The sequence below is a fragment of the Chenopodium album genome, chromosome 7 (assembly GCF_948465745.1).
Source record: "Chenopodium album chromosome 7, dcCheAlbu1.1, whole genome shotgun sequence".
NCBI classification, from domain to species: Eukaryota; Viridiplantae; Streptophyta; class Magnoliopsida; order Caryophyllales; family Amaranthaceae; genus Chenopodium; species Chenopodium album.
The window spans coordinates 69,144,471-69,162,030 of NC_137840.1; the positions used below are offsets into that span (position 1 = coordinate 69,144,471).

General features: G+C 35.3%; 1 protein-coding gene across 3 annotated transcripts; it reads left to right on the top strand.

Annotated features, from left to right (window-relative positions):
- The first annotated feature begins 603 nt into the window (after positions 1 to 603).
- LOC145639307 (putative ubiquitin-like-specific protease 2B) lies at positions 604 to 17,102 on the top strand. Of its 3 annotated transcripts, none has more exons than XM_081690515.1 (16): positions 604 to 852; positions 4,102 to 4,442; positions 4,528 to 4,621; positions 4,783 to 4,826; positions 4,993 to 5,205; positions 5,309 to 5,384; positions 7,207 to 7,315; positions 8,173 to 8,244; positions 8,345 to 8,476; positions 10,527 to 10,727; positions 10,824 to 10,879; positions 11,082 to 11,190; positions 11,547 to 11,637; positions 14,097 to 14,216; positions 15,134 to 15,538; positions 15,957 to 17,102. In XM_081690515.1, exons 1-16 carry the CDS (start codon positions 711 to 713, stop codon positions 16,884 to 16,886), a joined length of 3,135 nt encoding a protein of 1,044 aa, XP_081546641.1. In that variant the 5' UTR covers positions 604 to 710; the 3' UTR covers positions 16,887 to 17,102. The 3 variants fall into 3 exon arrangements, with proteins under 3 accessions (XP_081546641.1, XP_081546643.1, XP_081546642.1); XM_081690517.1 differs by having other exon boundaries at positions 11,097 to 11,190; XM_081690516.1 differs by having other exon boundaries at positions 4,786 to 4,826.
- Positions 17,103 to 17,560: the final 458 nt, after the last annotated feature.

Below are 17,560 nucleotides of genomic sequence, written 5' to 3' on the forward strand. Positions count from 1 at the left end.
CACCAAATATCAACCCAATAGAGGATAGAAGAGTCATTACCAAACTTTCAACGACGACCTCTAATTAGGAGAGGACGAAACTGAAGGATATTTTCCAAATCCAAGAATCGTCGAATGAAGGAGATACATATACATTTTCAAAACTACGCACAAATTATAGGGCGTGATTGGCAAAAACTTTAGAGTGGTTTGAATCAATAGAATATTGGAGCGTCTGGTATGATAATGGTAGCCGTTGAAATATAAAAGCAGTTGTTGACAGTTTGTTAAACATTTATACTATAAATATCTATTTTCACAGGTTCACAATTTACAGTTTGTTGATAGTTAACCGTTACTTAAGCCGTTTACCGCTACATTCACAACTATATTTTAGCGACCATGTCTATTGTTGAAGATGTTGGTGTTTAAAAACAGAGGTAGTACTCGGTAACACTTTAAGCTACTCATACTCCGTAAACCAAATCGGCAAATTAATGCTTCCTTTAGAAGGGTAGATGAGATAGAATTTAACTTAATTAATTTAAATTTATTTTGCAATATTTTTACTTCACTCCACCTATAAATACCCAAACGAAACGTTTCGTGCAAATGATCGTCTTTTCGCAAATCCAGACAACCGTAGTCAACTCATTCTTCTCTCTCCTCGCTAAACCTCTCAACTTCGTCGTCAATTAGGGTTCCTGAATCCTGCAAATTTCTATGCAAATATGACGGAAAGAGATTTGAGCATCTATGATTTCAAGGAAGAAGACGAATTGCCCGAAACTCTTAATCATTGGTCTAAACTCTCAAACCCTAAATTCGATGTTGATGGTGATGCGATGACTAAGTATCAATTCCTCCAACACGGTAATTTTCATCACCTTTTCTTTCTAATTCGGTTCCTAATCTTTCCTTTTTGATTTGTTTAGTCTTAATTTATGTTAATTTTAAGCTGGTATGAATTTTTGGGTGTTTAAATTTGTTCAATTATTTGCAAGTTTGTTGTTTGGTTGGAGAAATAAGCTGTAGTTATTGGCATTTGATTTGTTTTTGGTATTGAGGTTTCTATGTGAGGGATTAATGTAGACGGGATTCGATCCGAGGTTTTAGGTAGTATAGGTCTTGCTTTCCTATAATTTCATCAATTAAGTTAAGGTTATTAGCATTGTGTTAAGTATAGTTTGTTTTGATTGGGTGCTTTGTGGGGCTTGGTATTGAAAATGCTCCTAAAGAATTTGGATGTGAGGTATGGCTGTTCTAGTTTGGAGATGTGAGTGATCACTTGGGCAGACATGGTCATCCCAAAATTGTATTTTGTTTATACTTTCAGTATCCATGTCGGGTTCTAGCACGCAATGTGATGCAACATGCTTTTGTTTGGGTTGGTGAGAGGAAGGAAAACGATAAAAAATTGTTTTTTTTTTTTAATTTTTTTAATTTTTTTAATTTTTTTATTGGATGTAGATGGCGTTGTAGGTGCAATTGGGAGAATATGTGGAAGGGTGATTGGCCTGATAGCCCTTATTTTTACTATAACGTATAAAGCCCCTTGGTTTTGATGCCTTTCTTCTGGGAAAAGAGTTTTGTGGTCCTTGTGGAGATGCTTTGTAGGCTTGCAGTTGTGATAGGATTTCTAACAATGTTGGGATCAGGATTGTTTACAAGTTGGGTAATGTAGGTTTTTTGAAGGTTAATGTTGATGTAAATGAGGAGGTTACTGTTGTATGCTGGGTGATGGACTGATAGTTTTCAAGGAATGTCTTGTGTTTATGTGACAAGTAGATTCCATTTCAGATCAAGTTTAACAACATAAATGTGGACGTTTAGGGCTACTCTGCTTTGTGGTTTAGGGTTTTCTCCAAGCAAGATATATTTGATAGTGCCAAATATAATGAAGCATTACAAAGAGTAGTAATTGAAAAATAAGTGGGTATTAAACCCTATAGAATTTGAGGCACAAAAAGTGAGGGGTTTAGATGTGTTGTTTACAATAAAAGGAGGCATCTTGATAAAGATTAGGAGGAAAATTGAGGAATTGGAGAAGAAAAATAGGTAACCATTAGACTTTTAACCATCTAAATCTCATGAAGGCATATGACTAATAAGAAGCTTTGTCACTTCAAGATTTGTGAGGAGGGCTCTTTGACTGTGTTCATTTGTGAATTTATTTTTAGCCGTATTTTATTTCTTTGCTTTAGCCTCCTTATTAGTATATTTGTTTTATAATTATTATTGTCATTCAATTTGATATTAGTATTTTTTATTTTTTTTAAAAAATTGAAACTCCCTCTGTCGCTTACTATATTTCAGAGTTGGTTTTGGCACAAATCGCACAATTACTAAGGTTATTTCTTAAATGTGAAAATGAATAATCTGATAGTGGATTGAGAGGAAAAGAAAAGTGAGAATCTCGAGGATTTGGATGGAGCACAAATCAGAAGGAATATATGGTGTGTAAGCTTAGTGGAGTTAGAAGTTGAAAGGCATGAGGAGTTGGATGGAGATATGACATATAGATACAAAGCAGGATAGCTAAATAAGAATAGGGCTACAAGGCTGAATTAAATTGAAGGGAAACCTTTGAAGTATGAATTGGGTAATGAAGTATTGTCATGGTTATAAGATGAATGTGACGGAGTTGCGTAAGCTGCGTTGGATGTGTGGTTATGAAGAATTTGGGGGGTTACGTATACTGAAAACAAGATGAGGGAGAATAGCATAAGGTGGTATGGTCATGTAACATGGAGATTTTGTGATGCACCAGTTAGGAGGCTTGAAAAGTGACAAAGTGATGGTATTGGAAAGGGCTAGGGGTCGACCTAAGAAAACTTGGAAGAGGGTGATTGGGATTTTTGAGTCTTTGAGGGAATTAGGAAATTATGGCTTTGGAGGGAAAAAAATCTACTTAGTGGACACAATATAACTATAACTATATAACTATAACTCATTGTGTTTGCAAATTCTTAAGGTTTTCTCAAACCTATGCTATGATTTTTGTCACATGTTTTTTCTCTTTATCTTCTCTTTGCCCTATTTTTTAAGGCTTCCTCAAATTATTTTTGTATGTCCTCGTTTTTGGGTTTCCACTTTAACCTCCTTTGTTATCTAACTTGGAAGAGGGTGATTGGGATTTTTGAGTCTACGAGGGAATTAGGAAATTATGGCTTTGGAGGGAAAAAAGTCTACTTAATGGACATAATATAACTCTCTCTCTCTCTCTCTCTCTCTCTCTCTCTCTGTATATATATATATATATATATATATATATATATATATATATATATATATATATATATATATATATATATATATATATATCTTTAACTCATTGTGTTTGCAAATTCTTAAGGTTTTCACAAACCTATGATATGATTTTTGTCACATGTTTTTTCTCTTTATCTTCTCTTTGCCCCATTTTTTAAGGCTTCCTCAAATTATTTTTGTATGTCCTCATTTTTGGGTTTCCACTTTAACCTCCTTTGTTATCTTGCTCATTATGTTTCTCTCGTTTTCCGGCACTTTCATCTAATCACTTTTCTTTGTTTACCTTTATTGTTTCACTTTTTGCGTACACTTCCTCGTCATGATTTATTTTAGCCAACCTCAAATCATTTTTGGACCAAGCTTTGTTGTTGTTGTTGTTGTACATGTTTACTATGTAGCACAAAACCCTCGTTTTTTTGGAAACAAGAATGCTGCGCTGTTTCTGGGTTTCATTAGCAGTGTAGCACAAATACAAGATACCTCAGGTCCCAACAACTTCCATTCTTCCTTGCCTGTTTAAACTTAATCAGAGTGAAGTGTATCATTGTGATTTGTGACAGTATGAGTTTTACTGCATGCCAGGAGTAAATTGAAAAAATTTATGTTAAGATAAGTTGGATCTTGTTGAACAAAGGCTTATGGCATCAGCTTTAGTATTTTCTTGACTCATTTTTTTTTTTAACTTCGAGTTTGTGTTCAATCTCCATTCACAAAATCTCATATGCTTATGTTGCATTTTGATGCCCTTTCTCATCATGTTTTTGCAAGAGGACTAGCTAAATTTTCTTGTAAATGTTCAGGCCTGTATTCAGTAAGATAATTGATGAATTTGACTGCCTTCTTTGTCATTAGCTTCTTCTGGGTCCATTGCTCAGATGAAAGAAATTCGCAGCATGAAAGAAATTCGTAATGTGAAACAAATTCATGTTGTTGCAATTGATGACGATGATCGTGGTCTTGTCAATGATGTTTCTGTTCGCCCTGAAAGTGAATCGGATAAAGCTGCTTCTCCACAAGCTGAGGTTTTCGGTGCTGTATCAGACAGAATCTTGCAAAAGCACTGTCATTTTACTGGAGATAGTGTAAAACCCGAATGTTCGTCTTTGGACATGGAGATAAGGATCTCCTGTCCTGCCGGACTTCCATCTGGAAATGGTCATATCAGTGATTCCATCCCAGATTCACCATGCAGTGTATGCTGTTATTTTCCTTGTATCATTTTTTTTATTTAATGTTTTTGGTTTGAGCACAATTTCACTTTGCATGGGAATTTCGCAGAATGGTTCAGCTGATGCCGAGGCATCAGAAACTTGTGATAGTATTCAAGAGAGCTGTCCTTCCACTTCTGGTTATGAGCAGGAAGAGGATTATGGTATAACTTTCTTTCTTTCTTTTTTTTTTTTTTTTTGTGTGTGTGTGTGTGTGTGTGTGTTTGTGTTTAGCTTCCCTCCTCTCTCCCAAATTTGATTGCTGGCAAAGCTGGACTTATCAAATAAAACTCATTACTCTCTCTCTCTCTCTTTTTTTTCTCAGTAGATGGACCAGCTGAGGATCAATTAGATAGTGGTTGGTATATGGTAATTACTCTACTGTTCTTTTTATAATTTTTTTTCAGGCGTGTCCTTGTAGACATAAGCCTTCTTTAAATTTATTTGTGTATTTGACTTATTATTAGTGGTGTTATCGAGAAGAAAATGTCTGCTACACAATGTTTATGCTGACAATAATGTGCATATATTTCAGGGGGATATGGATATGGATATGGATATGGATATGGGAGCTGTTTATACCGATTATGTCTCCTACGGTGATAAATATTTTCCTGGCTGCCATTTATTGTTTTCCAAAACCTCAATCAAAATTGAGATGTCAACCTTAGAAGAGGAATCTGAGGCATCTAGGTCCGAATGGAGACTGGATGAGATTTTAAAAATTGAGTCACAGTGGAGTAACGTTGTATGTCAATTATCTCTTTTGTCTTTTTCTATTATGAATTTATTGTTAACATTTGCCTGTCATGCGATTGTCATGTAGCTCACATGTATGGTATTTATTTCAGGCTTGTACTGCTAAAGTGAAAGTCTACCTTTTCACAAGGGATGCAGTAGAAGCAGAAAATGCACATGGCATGACAGGTTTGTTTTGAATTTTAAAGGCTGTTTGATGACATGTCTTTTGGTTATAACCCTTATGGCCTTATTATTGCCAAATGTTACCTCTTCCTACTTCACCTCTCATAGTGATGATCAACAATTATTATTCGTCGCCATTCTGTCTTCATCGTGGTCATAGGCACTCTCTGCCACGATGCCCCTATTTGGTAACAGGGATTTGATTAATCAAATCTACTTATGGTTGATTTTGAACTCAGTTATTTCTTACCACCAAAGCAGTGCTTCTAGCATCTCATTGTAGAAGCTGTAGATGCTCAATTTGTTACTTTCTTTGTGGTTATTATGGTGGTTGAGGATGGTTGTTTTGGTAGAACTACCTTTCTATGGTTGATTTTTGGCCGATCTACTGCCTCTGGCTTGGATCAGTACTGTCAGCGTTGCCCAAATCTCAAAGTGCCACTGCCACCTATGGCTGTTGAAGTATGGCGAGTGATCCCATAAACAGTATAATGATTGGGGTAGTTCAATGGTTATTACGATGGTTAGTGAATTGGTGTTGGGAAAGGAGTGATGGCCTTGAGGATGATGCTTTTGCTCGATTGCTGTTTTATTTATCTTTTGCTTTGACTTTTCCGTTTGATAAGATTTGCTTTTACATAATTGTGTTGTTGTACTTGTATCTTTTGTTGCTTTATCAAACAAGGGAATTCAATTTCCTAAGTAGGGCTGGGGTGTCTGACAAAGAAACGTCAGGGTAATATTATCCTAGGTTTGGGGAAATAGAATTGATTTTTTGTAGAACAACCCCCCCCCCCCCCCCCCAAAAAAAAAAAAAAAAAAAAAAAAAAAAGGTTTTCTAAATTTAACATTTTTGTATGAACCTTTTTTTTTTTTGGAAACATAATTGAATTGAAACTCATTTTCAGGATGAATATAACATGGCAAGTCTCTTTAAGATGTTACATGGTTTATTATTTATTCATTTTGTTCCCAAATGTTTAACTCACTTTTTGTTTTGAATGTTTCATAATATCCTACTCAACCCCATATTACTAGGAATGACAACGGATCGGATTAGGGTTGGATACGGCTAAATCTGAATTTGATCCGTTTAGTAAACGGACCTTGTAATCGGATACGAATCCGAAAAGTCTGAGTTTGATCCGACTTGTATTTTATAGGAGCCGAATCCAATCCTTTTATTCGGACTTTCGAATGATCCGAATACCTTTTTTTTTATTTTATTTTATTATTATTATTTTTTTTATATGTATATATGTATGATATACCTGTAATTGCTAGGGTTTTCCTTAACAAACTTTAATATAATATTGTTGTGTAAAAAATTAGAAAAAACTTTGGGTATAAAGTCTAAACATAACATATTTAAATTATGAATTAAGTTACATAACAAAAATTTTCCACAAAAAAGCATGCAATTGTCCCGAATTATAAAGCATATCCTCATACTCGGACTCGGTCGGACTTTGCGTAGGGTCCAAGTCCGATCCGCCTCATATACTATTTGGATTCGGACTATTATTAAACAGATTTGGATCGGAATTTTTTCTTCGGATCGGTCAGATTCGAATTGAACTCGAATGGAATTGCTCTTACTACATATTACCATCCTTTTTCACGACACCACAATTTTGGCAGTTTGGCACCTTTCCCCTCACTCTCTGTTACTTTATCCAGCTTTTTGTATACTCACCTTTTTCAAACTTTCATAGGAATAGGAGTCTACATTAACCAATTAGAATATTTTGGAAGAGAAGGAATTTTTTTTTTTATCCAGGATATATGTGAAACTTATGTTTTGTAACTCTTGTACGATGTGCAGGCATTGAAGTATTGGAATTCTTGGTTCATGATCCTGAATGGCTCCAGAGACAAGAGTGGATCATGACACTTGATACTAGGTACCAGGCTCTCTGGAACCTTGGGCCGAAGTGAGTATCTGATTTGATTTATGGGAACCATCTGTCTGTAGTAAAGTTATATGTTGTCTAATTGCTTTAGAAGGGTTGGATAGAATCTTTGGATAGGTGAAGGTAGAAGGCTGAGTGGCACTCTGCTATTTCTTTCTTTTATTCTCATACACTGAGATACCATTTTGCTTAGGTTTCTTAAAATAGTCTGCTCATTTGTGCTGCCCTCTGTTGGTTGTTTGTTTGGTCCAATTTTAGCTGGCTGGGTCGAACAGATACCATTCTAACCAGTTTTTTAAGTAGGTTGACTGCAATGATATAACAGGAGATATAGGGGTAAAGTTTTGTTTGCATTGTCTCGTATCTGTTTTAATTTGAATCCTTTTAATACTGGACATCTCAAGGCTGTGAAAGTCATATTGGCTTACACTGGTCATGGATTTTGAACCTTGGTACTCCTTTTTTTTTTTTTTTTGTTAAAAAAAAAAAAAAATTATTTTTGATGTACCTACTTCTGCATTAATCTATATGTGGAAAACTCATATTGCTACCATAGCCCCCTTCACAATATTTACACCCTTTTCACCCACCCACTTTATTCACATTTTTCCTTAACACCTATGAGCTACCCACCTTTTTTATTTTATTTTTCTTACTTTGTCCACCTTTTTCTTAAACCCACTCCTCTTTCCTAGGAACAAGAGTCTACACTAAAAGGGAAGTAAAAGAGGGAGTATGCCGATCTAATTATTGCGTAGTACAAGTTAGTGTTTTGAATTATGCTATGCGATTATGATCTTTATATCTTTGCTGATTCTATTGGCTGCATTTTGCTCTGTTATCTATGTCCTTTGATGTTTAAATGGTTTTGTATATAGTGGCAAAATTTGCGAAGGAGGTACAAATCCTTTAGAGAACTGTGAGTCTTCTTCTGATTCGTATCTTCCCAAGTAAGTGAAATTGTTGAAAAGGGTTGATATAGATTATCTGTCCTTTTTTCGAGGCACATTATAAAATTAATTTTTATTTATGTTTTTAAATTTATTACAGTTTCGAGGAGCCTTTTGAAGAGGTTGTGTACCCCAAAGGTGCTGTAGATGCGGTTGTAATCAGTAAAAGAGATGTGGATTTATTGGAGCCTGATACTTTCCTTAATGATACAATAATTGATTTCTATATTAAGTAAGTATGCTCCATGGATATTGTGTTGTATATTTTATTTTTTAAGGTTAGAGTTGGTGATTGACCTCTAAATTCTTCACTCCCTTCAAAACTTTCTTAAATTTTATTATTGATACTCTTTTAAATCTCTCTTAAATTTTACTTGGATGATCTTTCTTTTTCTCACTTTACTTACCTTTTTTTTTTCCAAACTACTGCAACTGGTTATCTTGTTATGTCTTTTTTTCTTTGTCTGGCGGTTTCTTATGACAATTCATGTTAGTCGACCCTAAATCATTTTGGGACTAAGGTTTTTGTTGTAATATTTGAGTTGGTAATTGTACCTCTAAATTCTTCTAAACTCTATAAAGTCAATTTGATTTTGCTTTTAGGATTTTGAATCATTAACGCTCTTAAGTGCTCTATACTCATAGAAGTCATAACTACTCCTAACTAAAAGTTACAAACTACCTCTTAGCCCATAAATGTATAGTCAATGCCACCCCTCTCTATTATCTAAACAATTACTCATTTATTATTCATTTTTCAACACTAGACTTCTCAATTGGACTCAATTTTGTAAACGAGATACTTGCTTTTCCTTACAATGCTAAACAAACCATCGACACCTCAATCATGAGTCTCATCCCAACTACCCAGTGACAATAACCCCCATAAAGGAAGAACTCCCCTTTGTATTAAGATGCTTTGCGGATAAGTTCTTCCTTGTTGGTTATTTTCATAGAAGAACGAGATGGTATTTGAATGAGCTTTGAAATCCCCCTTAACTAAATTTTCATCATGCAGTAGTACCTTTTTAATTGAATGGATTTAATTTATCTTGAAGGCCTTGAACCTGAATTGAAGTTCCATTATAGGGGAAATATACCTAATTAGTACTTGTTGACTTATGAAAATACCATCATCATACAATGGCCTAAAAGAAGATACGGCCAAGACAGGGTGTATTATATTAATACATGTAACAAGTATTTTGATTTGTTCTATTATGGTCTAAATAAGGTTAGTGTAAACTAAAGATCCTTTGATGCTTATTTGGATAAATTATGGTGGAGGGTGTTGTGAGAATGCATTTAAGCCTTGAAGGGTGGTGTACCTTTTTTTTTCTTAGTTCATGTCGGTTATGGGAATTGATCACTTACTTAGGGGTGATTTATTTCAGCCTTGAAGGGTGGTGTACCTTTTTTTTTCTTAGTTCATGTCGGTTATGGGAATTGATCACTTACTTAGGGGTGATTTATTTCAATATTTGCATCCTTTTTTTGAATAGGTTGGCTTATTTCTTTGAGTTGTCACTATTGAAGGATTTAACTTTTTTTTTTTTTATTATTTTTTTTAGGATAATTGCTTCTTATCTTGGCTTTTAGTTGGTGTTTGTAAGTTTTGGAGATTTTGTGTGTCTTGTTGTGGCTGATAATGGATTGAGTTTCTGAAATTAGCATTATTATATTCATATCCAGTCTTAACAACTTTGAAATAATATGATATTCAAAAGTGTTTGATAATGACTATCTGACTTTTTATGTAACTTATATAAAATATTACTGTCAATATTTATCTGTATTATTTTTTTCAAAAATAAAATATTAATATAAAAGATGATCATATGTATGGATTACATATTTAGCATACTTGTCTGCCTCTTTAAAGTATTTCAAGTTAGTCTCGTCGGCTCTTTGCTTGCTTGCTGTGGAGAGACAAGAGCTATGGAGATGGTTTGCTCAAAGCTACTTTCAAATGCTCAATTTTTTTTCTTTACCTATAATTTTAAAACAGAGAAAAAACAGAAAAGAAATTTCTTTACCTAAACTGTTGTATAAATTGAATTAATTGAGCTGTTTAAAAATATGGCTTTTAGAAAAAATGGCGTTTTTGCCAATTTTTTTTATCTGTTTGCTAAAGTATTATCTATTATGCATAATGGTAGCACTTGTAGCAGGCAATATCTAGTTATTCTGATCATCTGATGTAATCTCAGACTCTTCATTTAAGGATTATTAGGTTTTCTTTCATTTTGTACATTTGCTCACAATTTTTTGCCCTTGAACAGGTATTTAGAGAATGAAATTCCTTCCACAGAAAGAGGCAGATTTCACTTTTTTAATTGCTTCTTTTTCCGCAAGCTGGCTGATCCAGACAAAAACCCATCAGGTGTTTTTGATGGCAAGGCTGGTTATCAACGTGTTCGGAAATGGACAAGGAAAGTGAACATATTTGAGAAGGATTACATTTTTATTCCGGTTAATTATAAGTAAGAAATCAGCTTTGTATGCTTTAAGTTCATTTATGGAATTATGGTTACGTGATGTGTGTGGACACTTACTTTTCTGTTTGTTTGTAACATCAGTCTTCACTGGAGTTTGATTGTTGTATGCCATCCTGGTGAAGTTGCTAACTTCAATGGTAGGTGCTCTTTTTATGGTACTTCATTTTCAAGAGAAAAAAAATAATAATTAAGAGTTTTTTTTTGTAGCTGTCACCTGTCAGACTTCAGTTTCTGCATGAGTAATTTAAGTAGGACTATTTTAAATTTATCATAGAAGCTGTAACTTATGCTTTTTTATATCTTCGTGCCAAAAACTAAAACTGACATTGATACCGTAAGGTCCCTTGATTTCAGATGAGAATGTTGATGAATCTGTGAAGGTTCCTTGTATATTGCATATGGACTCTATCAGAGGAAGTCATGCAGGGTTAAAGGATCTCATTCAAAGGTATGTCCTTCTATTAGGATCATCAACATATTTTCTTTGAAACAGTACACTGATGGTCCTTCAGGCAGGCTTACTATAGTGATCTGCTCTCTGCCCACTGTAGTGCTGAAAGTTGTGTGCTCCTGTGTACTTGAATTTTTTCATCCTTGCCTTGCTCCCTTCCCACTATGTTGGTGTCTGTTGTGCTATTTTGGCAAAGTGGTGAAAGTATGTTTCATAGAACCTGTGTCTTGGTGGGAAGAGCTTGTTAGCTGCTTTGGTGTATCATTATGGTTGCTATTGAATATTTTTTTTTTTTTTTATTTTTCTTTTATTAATTAATTGGGTTTCAAACTTTATTTTTGTTGAAATGGCAGCTACCTCTCAGAAGAGTGGAAAGAGAAGCAAAAAGAGACTTCTGAAGATGTAGTTTCGAAATTTTTAAATCTTCGATTTCTGTCACTTGAGGTATATTTCTTAGGAAAATTTGTTAAAAAAATCTTTTAAATGCACCATTTTGCGAAAAAAAAAACCTTTAAAAAGCTTTTTGGCTAGAAATTGTTTTATACACCCGGGTGCACGGTGCACCCAAAAGTATTTTTTTGCTCATTTTGATGATTATTGCTCATTTTATCGTCAAATGAACAAACAAATACCCTTGGGTGTACCGTGCACCCGGGTGTATATAACAATCTCTCAAAAAGGAAACCGGACTTTTAACATTTTGGCAAAAGAAAACCCGATTGTGAAATTTTTTGTTTAATACAACCTAATGCCTTTAATTAGCTTAATTAACACCTAATTTCTTCTAATTAAACTCTAACTCTCACTTAACAATTTAATAATTAAATAAATTTATAAATAAAAACAGAAAAACAAAAACCACCACCCCTATCACCGGCTAGCCACCCCCTCCCTTTCTCCATGACTCCATCCCTTGGCAGCGCTCGAACGGACTGCATCGGCAATGGCAGCAGCCTTCTTATCCTTAAGAAGAACACAAGCAGCAGAAAGGGCGGCAGCAGCACGATTAATAACCTGCATCCTCTGAACTCTATCTCTCTCCTCTTTAGAAATTTCCATAATCTTCTGGAACTCACTACTCTTCCTCTCCAAAACATCTGGGGTTTCCTCAACAGGGGGCAAATTCTGGGCAATCATATTAAACTCAATCTGCTTTTTCTCCCGATTAACAGCTTTCTTTCACATTAAGGTAAGAATCGCCATTGTTACTCCCATCAGAAGCTCGAATTCGGAAACCCTTAACATAAATGGTTGTTGTTTGGGTTTTGAGGAAGATCTTGGAATGAAGAAGTGGGTGATTTGAATGTTTGAGGGGTATTGCAATGGTGGGATGAAGCAAGTAAGAAGACGCCATTGTAGAAATGAGGAGAGAGAAAGTGAAGAGAAAGAGGAGAGAGAAAATGTTGATGGAAGCTTATTGGACACTATTGTTAAGTGTTTTTGAGGTCTCTGGTTTTTGGGATGTGGCAGTCTCAGCCGGCGGTAAAGGTGAGTCTCCGGGGTGAGGGGTTCAAGGCGGCGCGGCTCAGTCAAGGGAGGGGGGCTGCAGTCAGGGGAGGGGGAAAGGGAGAGGCGGTTGGCTGGTGGTTGAGGTGGTGGTTTTTGCTTTTTTTTTTTTTATAAAAAAAATACTACCTCCGTCTCATATTAGTTGCAACTTTGGAATATTTATATCTCACAAATAATACCCCAAAGTTGCAACTAATACGAGACGGATGTAGTAAATTAATTTAATTATGATATGGTTAAGTGAGAGTTAAAGGCTAATTAGAAGAAATTAGAATTAATTAAGTGAATTGAGGTACAGGTTGTGTTGAACAAAAAAAATAAAAACTTCGGGTTTTCTTTTACGATAAAGCTTTTAAAAGGTTTTTTTTTTTTTCTTCCGCAAAATGCAAAATAGTGCATTTGAAAGGTTTTTTTTTGACAAATTTTCCTATTTCTTACGCATACTGACTAGATACTAGTTCTTGTATTTTTGTAGGCTGGATATCCAGTTTACTATATAGTTTGTTGTTTATGTTGTAATATTTGCTTGAATTTTCTTTTAATATTAAAACTATTGACCAAGTTAGGTTAGATTATGTCATGTAAAATCTATCATGGTGCCTTAATAGGCTCAGGCAACAAAACTGGAATCATAGTTTTAGTGGGCATACAATTTCATTTATATAGGTCTAGGCTGCTTATATATAGTTTATGGTTGGCACTGGCAATTAATTGTAAGATGATCGATTTCAGTAGCATGGGTTTCATACTGCTCCTTTCGACATCCATGGGTAGCATGGATTTCAGAGCTGTATGTTGCAACATGATATCCTTTATCTTGATTGTTTATGGATGAAGGTCTTCCCAAGTCATCATGATACAACAGATATATTTTTTTATTGTAGAGGGTTGGTGATTTATTATCTTTATTGTTTAGGTGCATCATGTAAGAATATATGAAATGCTTTAAGCTTATTGGTTTTGAATTGAAGTATTGCAGTAAATTATCGTGTAATTTATTCCTCTTTCATACAGTTATCGATATTATACAAGTTGATGTCCTGCTTTGAAAAAATTATTATTAAATTTACCTTTTACCCACTCTTTTCTTATGGATGGAATGTATGAACTGTTCATTCTTGCCTTGAGTCTCCGTCTTTTTGATGGATAACATTGTCTAGAAAATGAAATTTTTATTTCCTGCTGCTTAGTTTGTAAAGGGTGGAAAATAATTTTCCTGAGAGTGGAAAACATATTCCTTATGAAAGGAAGCGAAGGGACGCCTTATTTTCCTCCCCACTTCTCTCCTCCCTTAAACTGCCCTTTCCTCTTCCTCGATAAGTTTTCTTGTAGGAAACAAAGGAAAACTATTATATACATTAAATGAAGCCTGACTTTTCTCCTTTCCATGGCAGCTTCCACAGCAGGAAAACTGTTCTGATTGCGGCCTTTTCCTGCTTCATTATGCAGAACTCTTTATAGCCGAAGCACCTCATAATTTCAGTCCTTTCCAGATCAATAAGTTTGAGAATTTTGTGAGTACTCTGTTTCTACAGATCTTACCTTCTATTTTGTAATTTGTGATCAGATTCAGTAGATGCAGGTATTTGATAGTAGAGTTTGTGTTTGCTATCATATGGCTTCTCTTGTGATGAAATGTATTGATATCTGCTATGTGCTTGTTCTCCAGTACTCCTCTTACAAGTATTCGTAGTGTCCAGTTTCTCATTGAAAATAGAATCGGTGGCATGGCACTTGTTTCTTGTGAACAATTGTAGCTAAGAATCTTGTGACTTGCTACTCTTTTCAGTGCTTGGTTTTTAATTACAGCTTAATGATTGTATATTTCCTGTTACCTGATAAATACTTCATTTTGTTTTATCTCTCCTGAATTACGAGCTTATGCCTCATGGACCTCTTTTTTTTTTTTTTTTTTTTTTTTGAGGGACCTTATGGACATGAATTTAAAATGTGTTGCATTGTTATTTTAATTGTACTAGTACATATTTCATTTTAAAAAAATTATACTTCCTCCAAGCTTTTTTAATCTCAATGTTTGAGTTGTCATGCTTGCTCGTGCGCATTTTATATCACTAATATGTTTAATTATATTTTTGTAAAAAATAAAAATTAATATTTTTAAAGTATATTTCGAGATGAATCTAACAAGGTGGTCAAGATCCCATATGACTGTTTTCCTATGTATAAATCACTAAAGACAGACAAAGGAGTGTGTAATAGTGTAAAATCTCCAAGTTGTGATTAAAAAACAACGGAGGAAGATTACTATGTTACATTGAACTCAAAGCAGTAGACAAATAAGATCTCGTATAGGGTATAGTTGCTGCGTTGGCTGGCTTTTATAATGCAGCCTCATAAATAAACAGGTAATGATTGGATGTTTATTTTTGCATATTTGAATTTTGATGAATAGCATGCTTAAACTTTGCAGCTTAAGCCGGATTGGTTTATGCCTGCTGAAGCTTCTCTTAAGCGTGTTCGTATCCAGAAATTGATCCATGAACTCCTTGAAGTTCGGCCGTTGGACAATGCTACAACTTGTAATCATGACTCCCAAGGGTCACAACCCACAGCATTACCAGAAAATAAGGAGAATGACAATGGCATAGAGTTTATTTCAGAGAGGAGCCCATTGAAACCTGTGAATTCTTTGCACTCCCAACCTGTTCTGGGGATGGAAATGGGTCTGCTGGATATGCCCTCGCTATATAGGACTCCTGAGTGCAGCGATGCCTCAAGCATAGCCCGTATAGGTATGAGAGAGCTTTTTGAACAGTGTCATTATGATCAAGGAGCTTCATTTGGGCGGCCTGGATGTCCAATGCCAACAATCAAGGTGAGTCATTGTAGGTTGCATGTAACTAGGTCATCTATGGTTTAAAATATGTTTTTATAGAGAGAGGAGCAGCATATGGGAATCTCAATACTGAGGGCCTCTTGCCTCAATGTCATTTTCCCCTACCATAAAGTTGGCTAATTTTTGTTATTCGGTTGACTTCTTGTGGGGCCCATACCCTATCAACCTGAAATGTTTAAATTGTTACACCTCTTGAAGTTTCTATTTCAATGTGTGATCCAAGCTTGTTGCATTTGTTTCCTCTTTTCCTTCCTCTTGTCTTTTATGTAATTGATGCAGTTCTCTATATGCCAAATACCACAAGGTCCCATTATAGTCCTCTTTTGGAATAAGAGAGCTTTTCTCCTTGGGTTAAATTATGATTTTTCTGGAATTAATTTTGTGTGCTCTTTTTCAGGAGGAAGTAGGAGATGTTGAGCATCTTGACCCCTCCACTTTGGGCCAAACTGAACTTCCACAAATGAATGAAATGACTTCTGATGCTTGTGACATTGGTTATACACCCACAGATTTTAATAGTGGGTTTCAATGGAACTTGAGAATGTCAAATCAAGGGGAGCCTGAGGATAACTCACCACCTTCTTCGAATTGTTCTGATGACTCTGAGGATATGATGATCATTGAATCTGAGCAAGAATTCCAAGACGTTCTTGGTCAAAATCAAAATTTTGATCAACTGAAAGAAAATATAGACAGTTTGACAGAAAGCTATGCCTCTGCTTCTAGTGATATGATGGAGACCCCAGCTGAGGATTCTCAGGAGTTGGCTAAAATTTACGGGGACAATGATATGGAGGATTCACGTGTATATCAAGTAGAGGTTGAGAAATTTTCAAAGAATGATCTGGAGGAATTACATACTACTAATCGAGAAGAGGCAAAGGAAATGCCAAACAGTGATCTGGAAGAATCACATACTCCGAATCAAGAAGAGACAAAGGAATTATTAAACAAAGATCTGGAAGAAACCCAAACTCCGAATCATGAAGAGGCTAAGGAAGAAACCCAAACTCCGAATCATGAAGAGGCTAAGGAAGAAACCCAAACTCCGAATCACGAAGAGGCTATGGAAGAAACACAAACTCCAAATCATGAAGAAGCTAAGGAAGAAACTCAAACTCTGAATCATGAAGAGGGTAAGGAGCAATCTCATCAAGAATTCCAGAATATTGGAGATGAAGGAGAAACTGCAGGCATTAATGAGATGGTTGAAGATTCAGCTTCAGACTCAGATGAGGTGCGACTGGCAAAGAGAATTCGGCTTACACCTTCAGGTGAAGGCGAAACAGAAATTGTAAGAAGCTTGTCTAAGGAACTGGAGGTATGAGGCCCCCAATTTATAGAAATGTAAATGTCCTTTAATCTTTTTCTATCTAGGATCTTTGGGTTTGCCATGGGGTGTGAATATCTTCAGTGTTGTAACATGGCGATTTGGCAATGCTAACAGTCTGAATTATTTGTTTGGGTCCATATTTTTGGGTCCAAGAAACTCTAAATGTTCTATACTTCTAGTTATTATTAAGAATCAGGCATTTTAGTATTACCTTCTGTTCTGGGCTTCTGGCATATGCTGCAGTATAGTTTAGTTGTCAAATTTTTCATTCTTGATCATAAATATCTGAAAATATGTATTGAGTTCTAACGAGAAATTTATTACTATTGATCGGAAATTTTTGAAAATATGTATTGAGCTCTAACGTGAGATTTATAATTATTATACTCATTTTAGTAGTTTTTGAAATCATTGAAAATTACTTCAGAATTCAGTTCTTACTCTTGTGCCAGTGGATTGCCCAAGCTCTTTTGTCATGCTGTCAAATCCACAGGGCTGCCTAAACCCTTGACAAGTTGACAGTACCGTCCATGTCCAGCTGCCACATGCGGTTAACTTGAACTCTTGTGTCATGGTTGTGGTATGGTCTTCGTCCCATATACTATGATTTTTTTTTTTCTTCAGTAAATTACGGGGGAGGGGCCCTTTTCCTATCACAGGAGAGGGAG

Coding starts and splice junctions, on each gene's coding strand:
- LOC145639307 (XM_081690515.1), top strand. CDS start 711: ATGACGGAAAGAGATTTGAGCATCTATGATTTCAAGGAAGAAGACGAA. Junction 5,385..7,206: donor AAATGCACATGGCATGACAG/GTTTGTTTTGAA, acceptor TACGATGTGCAG/GCATTGAAGTATTGGAATTC. Junction 8,245..8,344: donor TCTGATTCGTATCTTCCCAA/GTAAGTGAAATT, acceptor AATTTATTACAG/TTTCGAGGAGCCTTTTGAAG.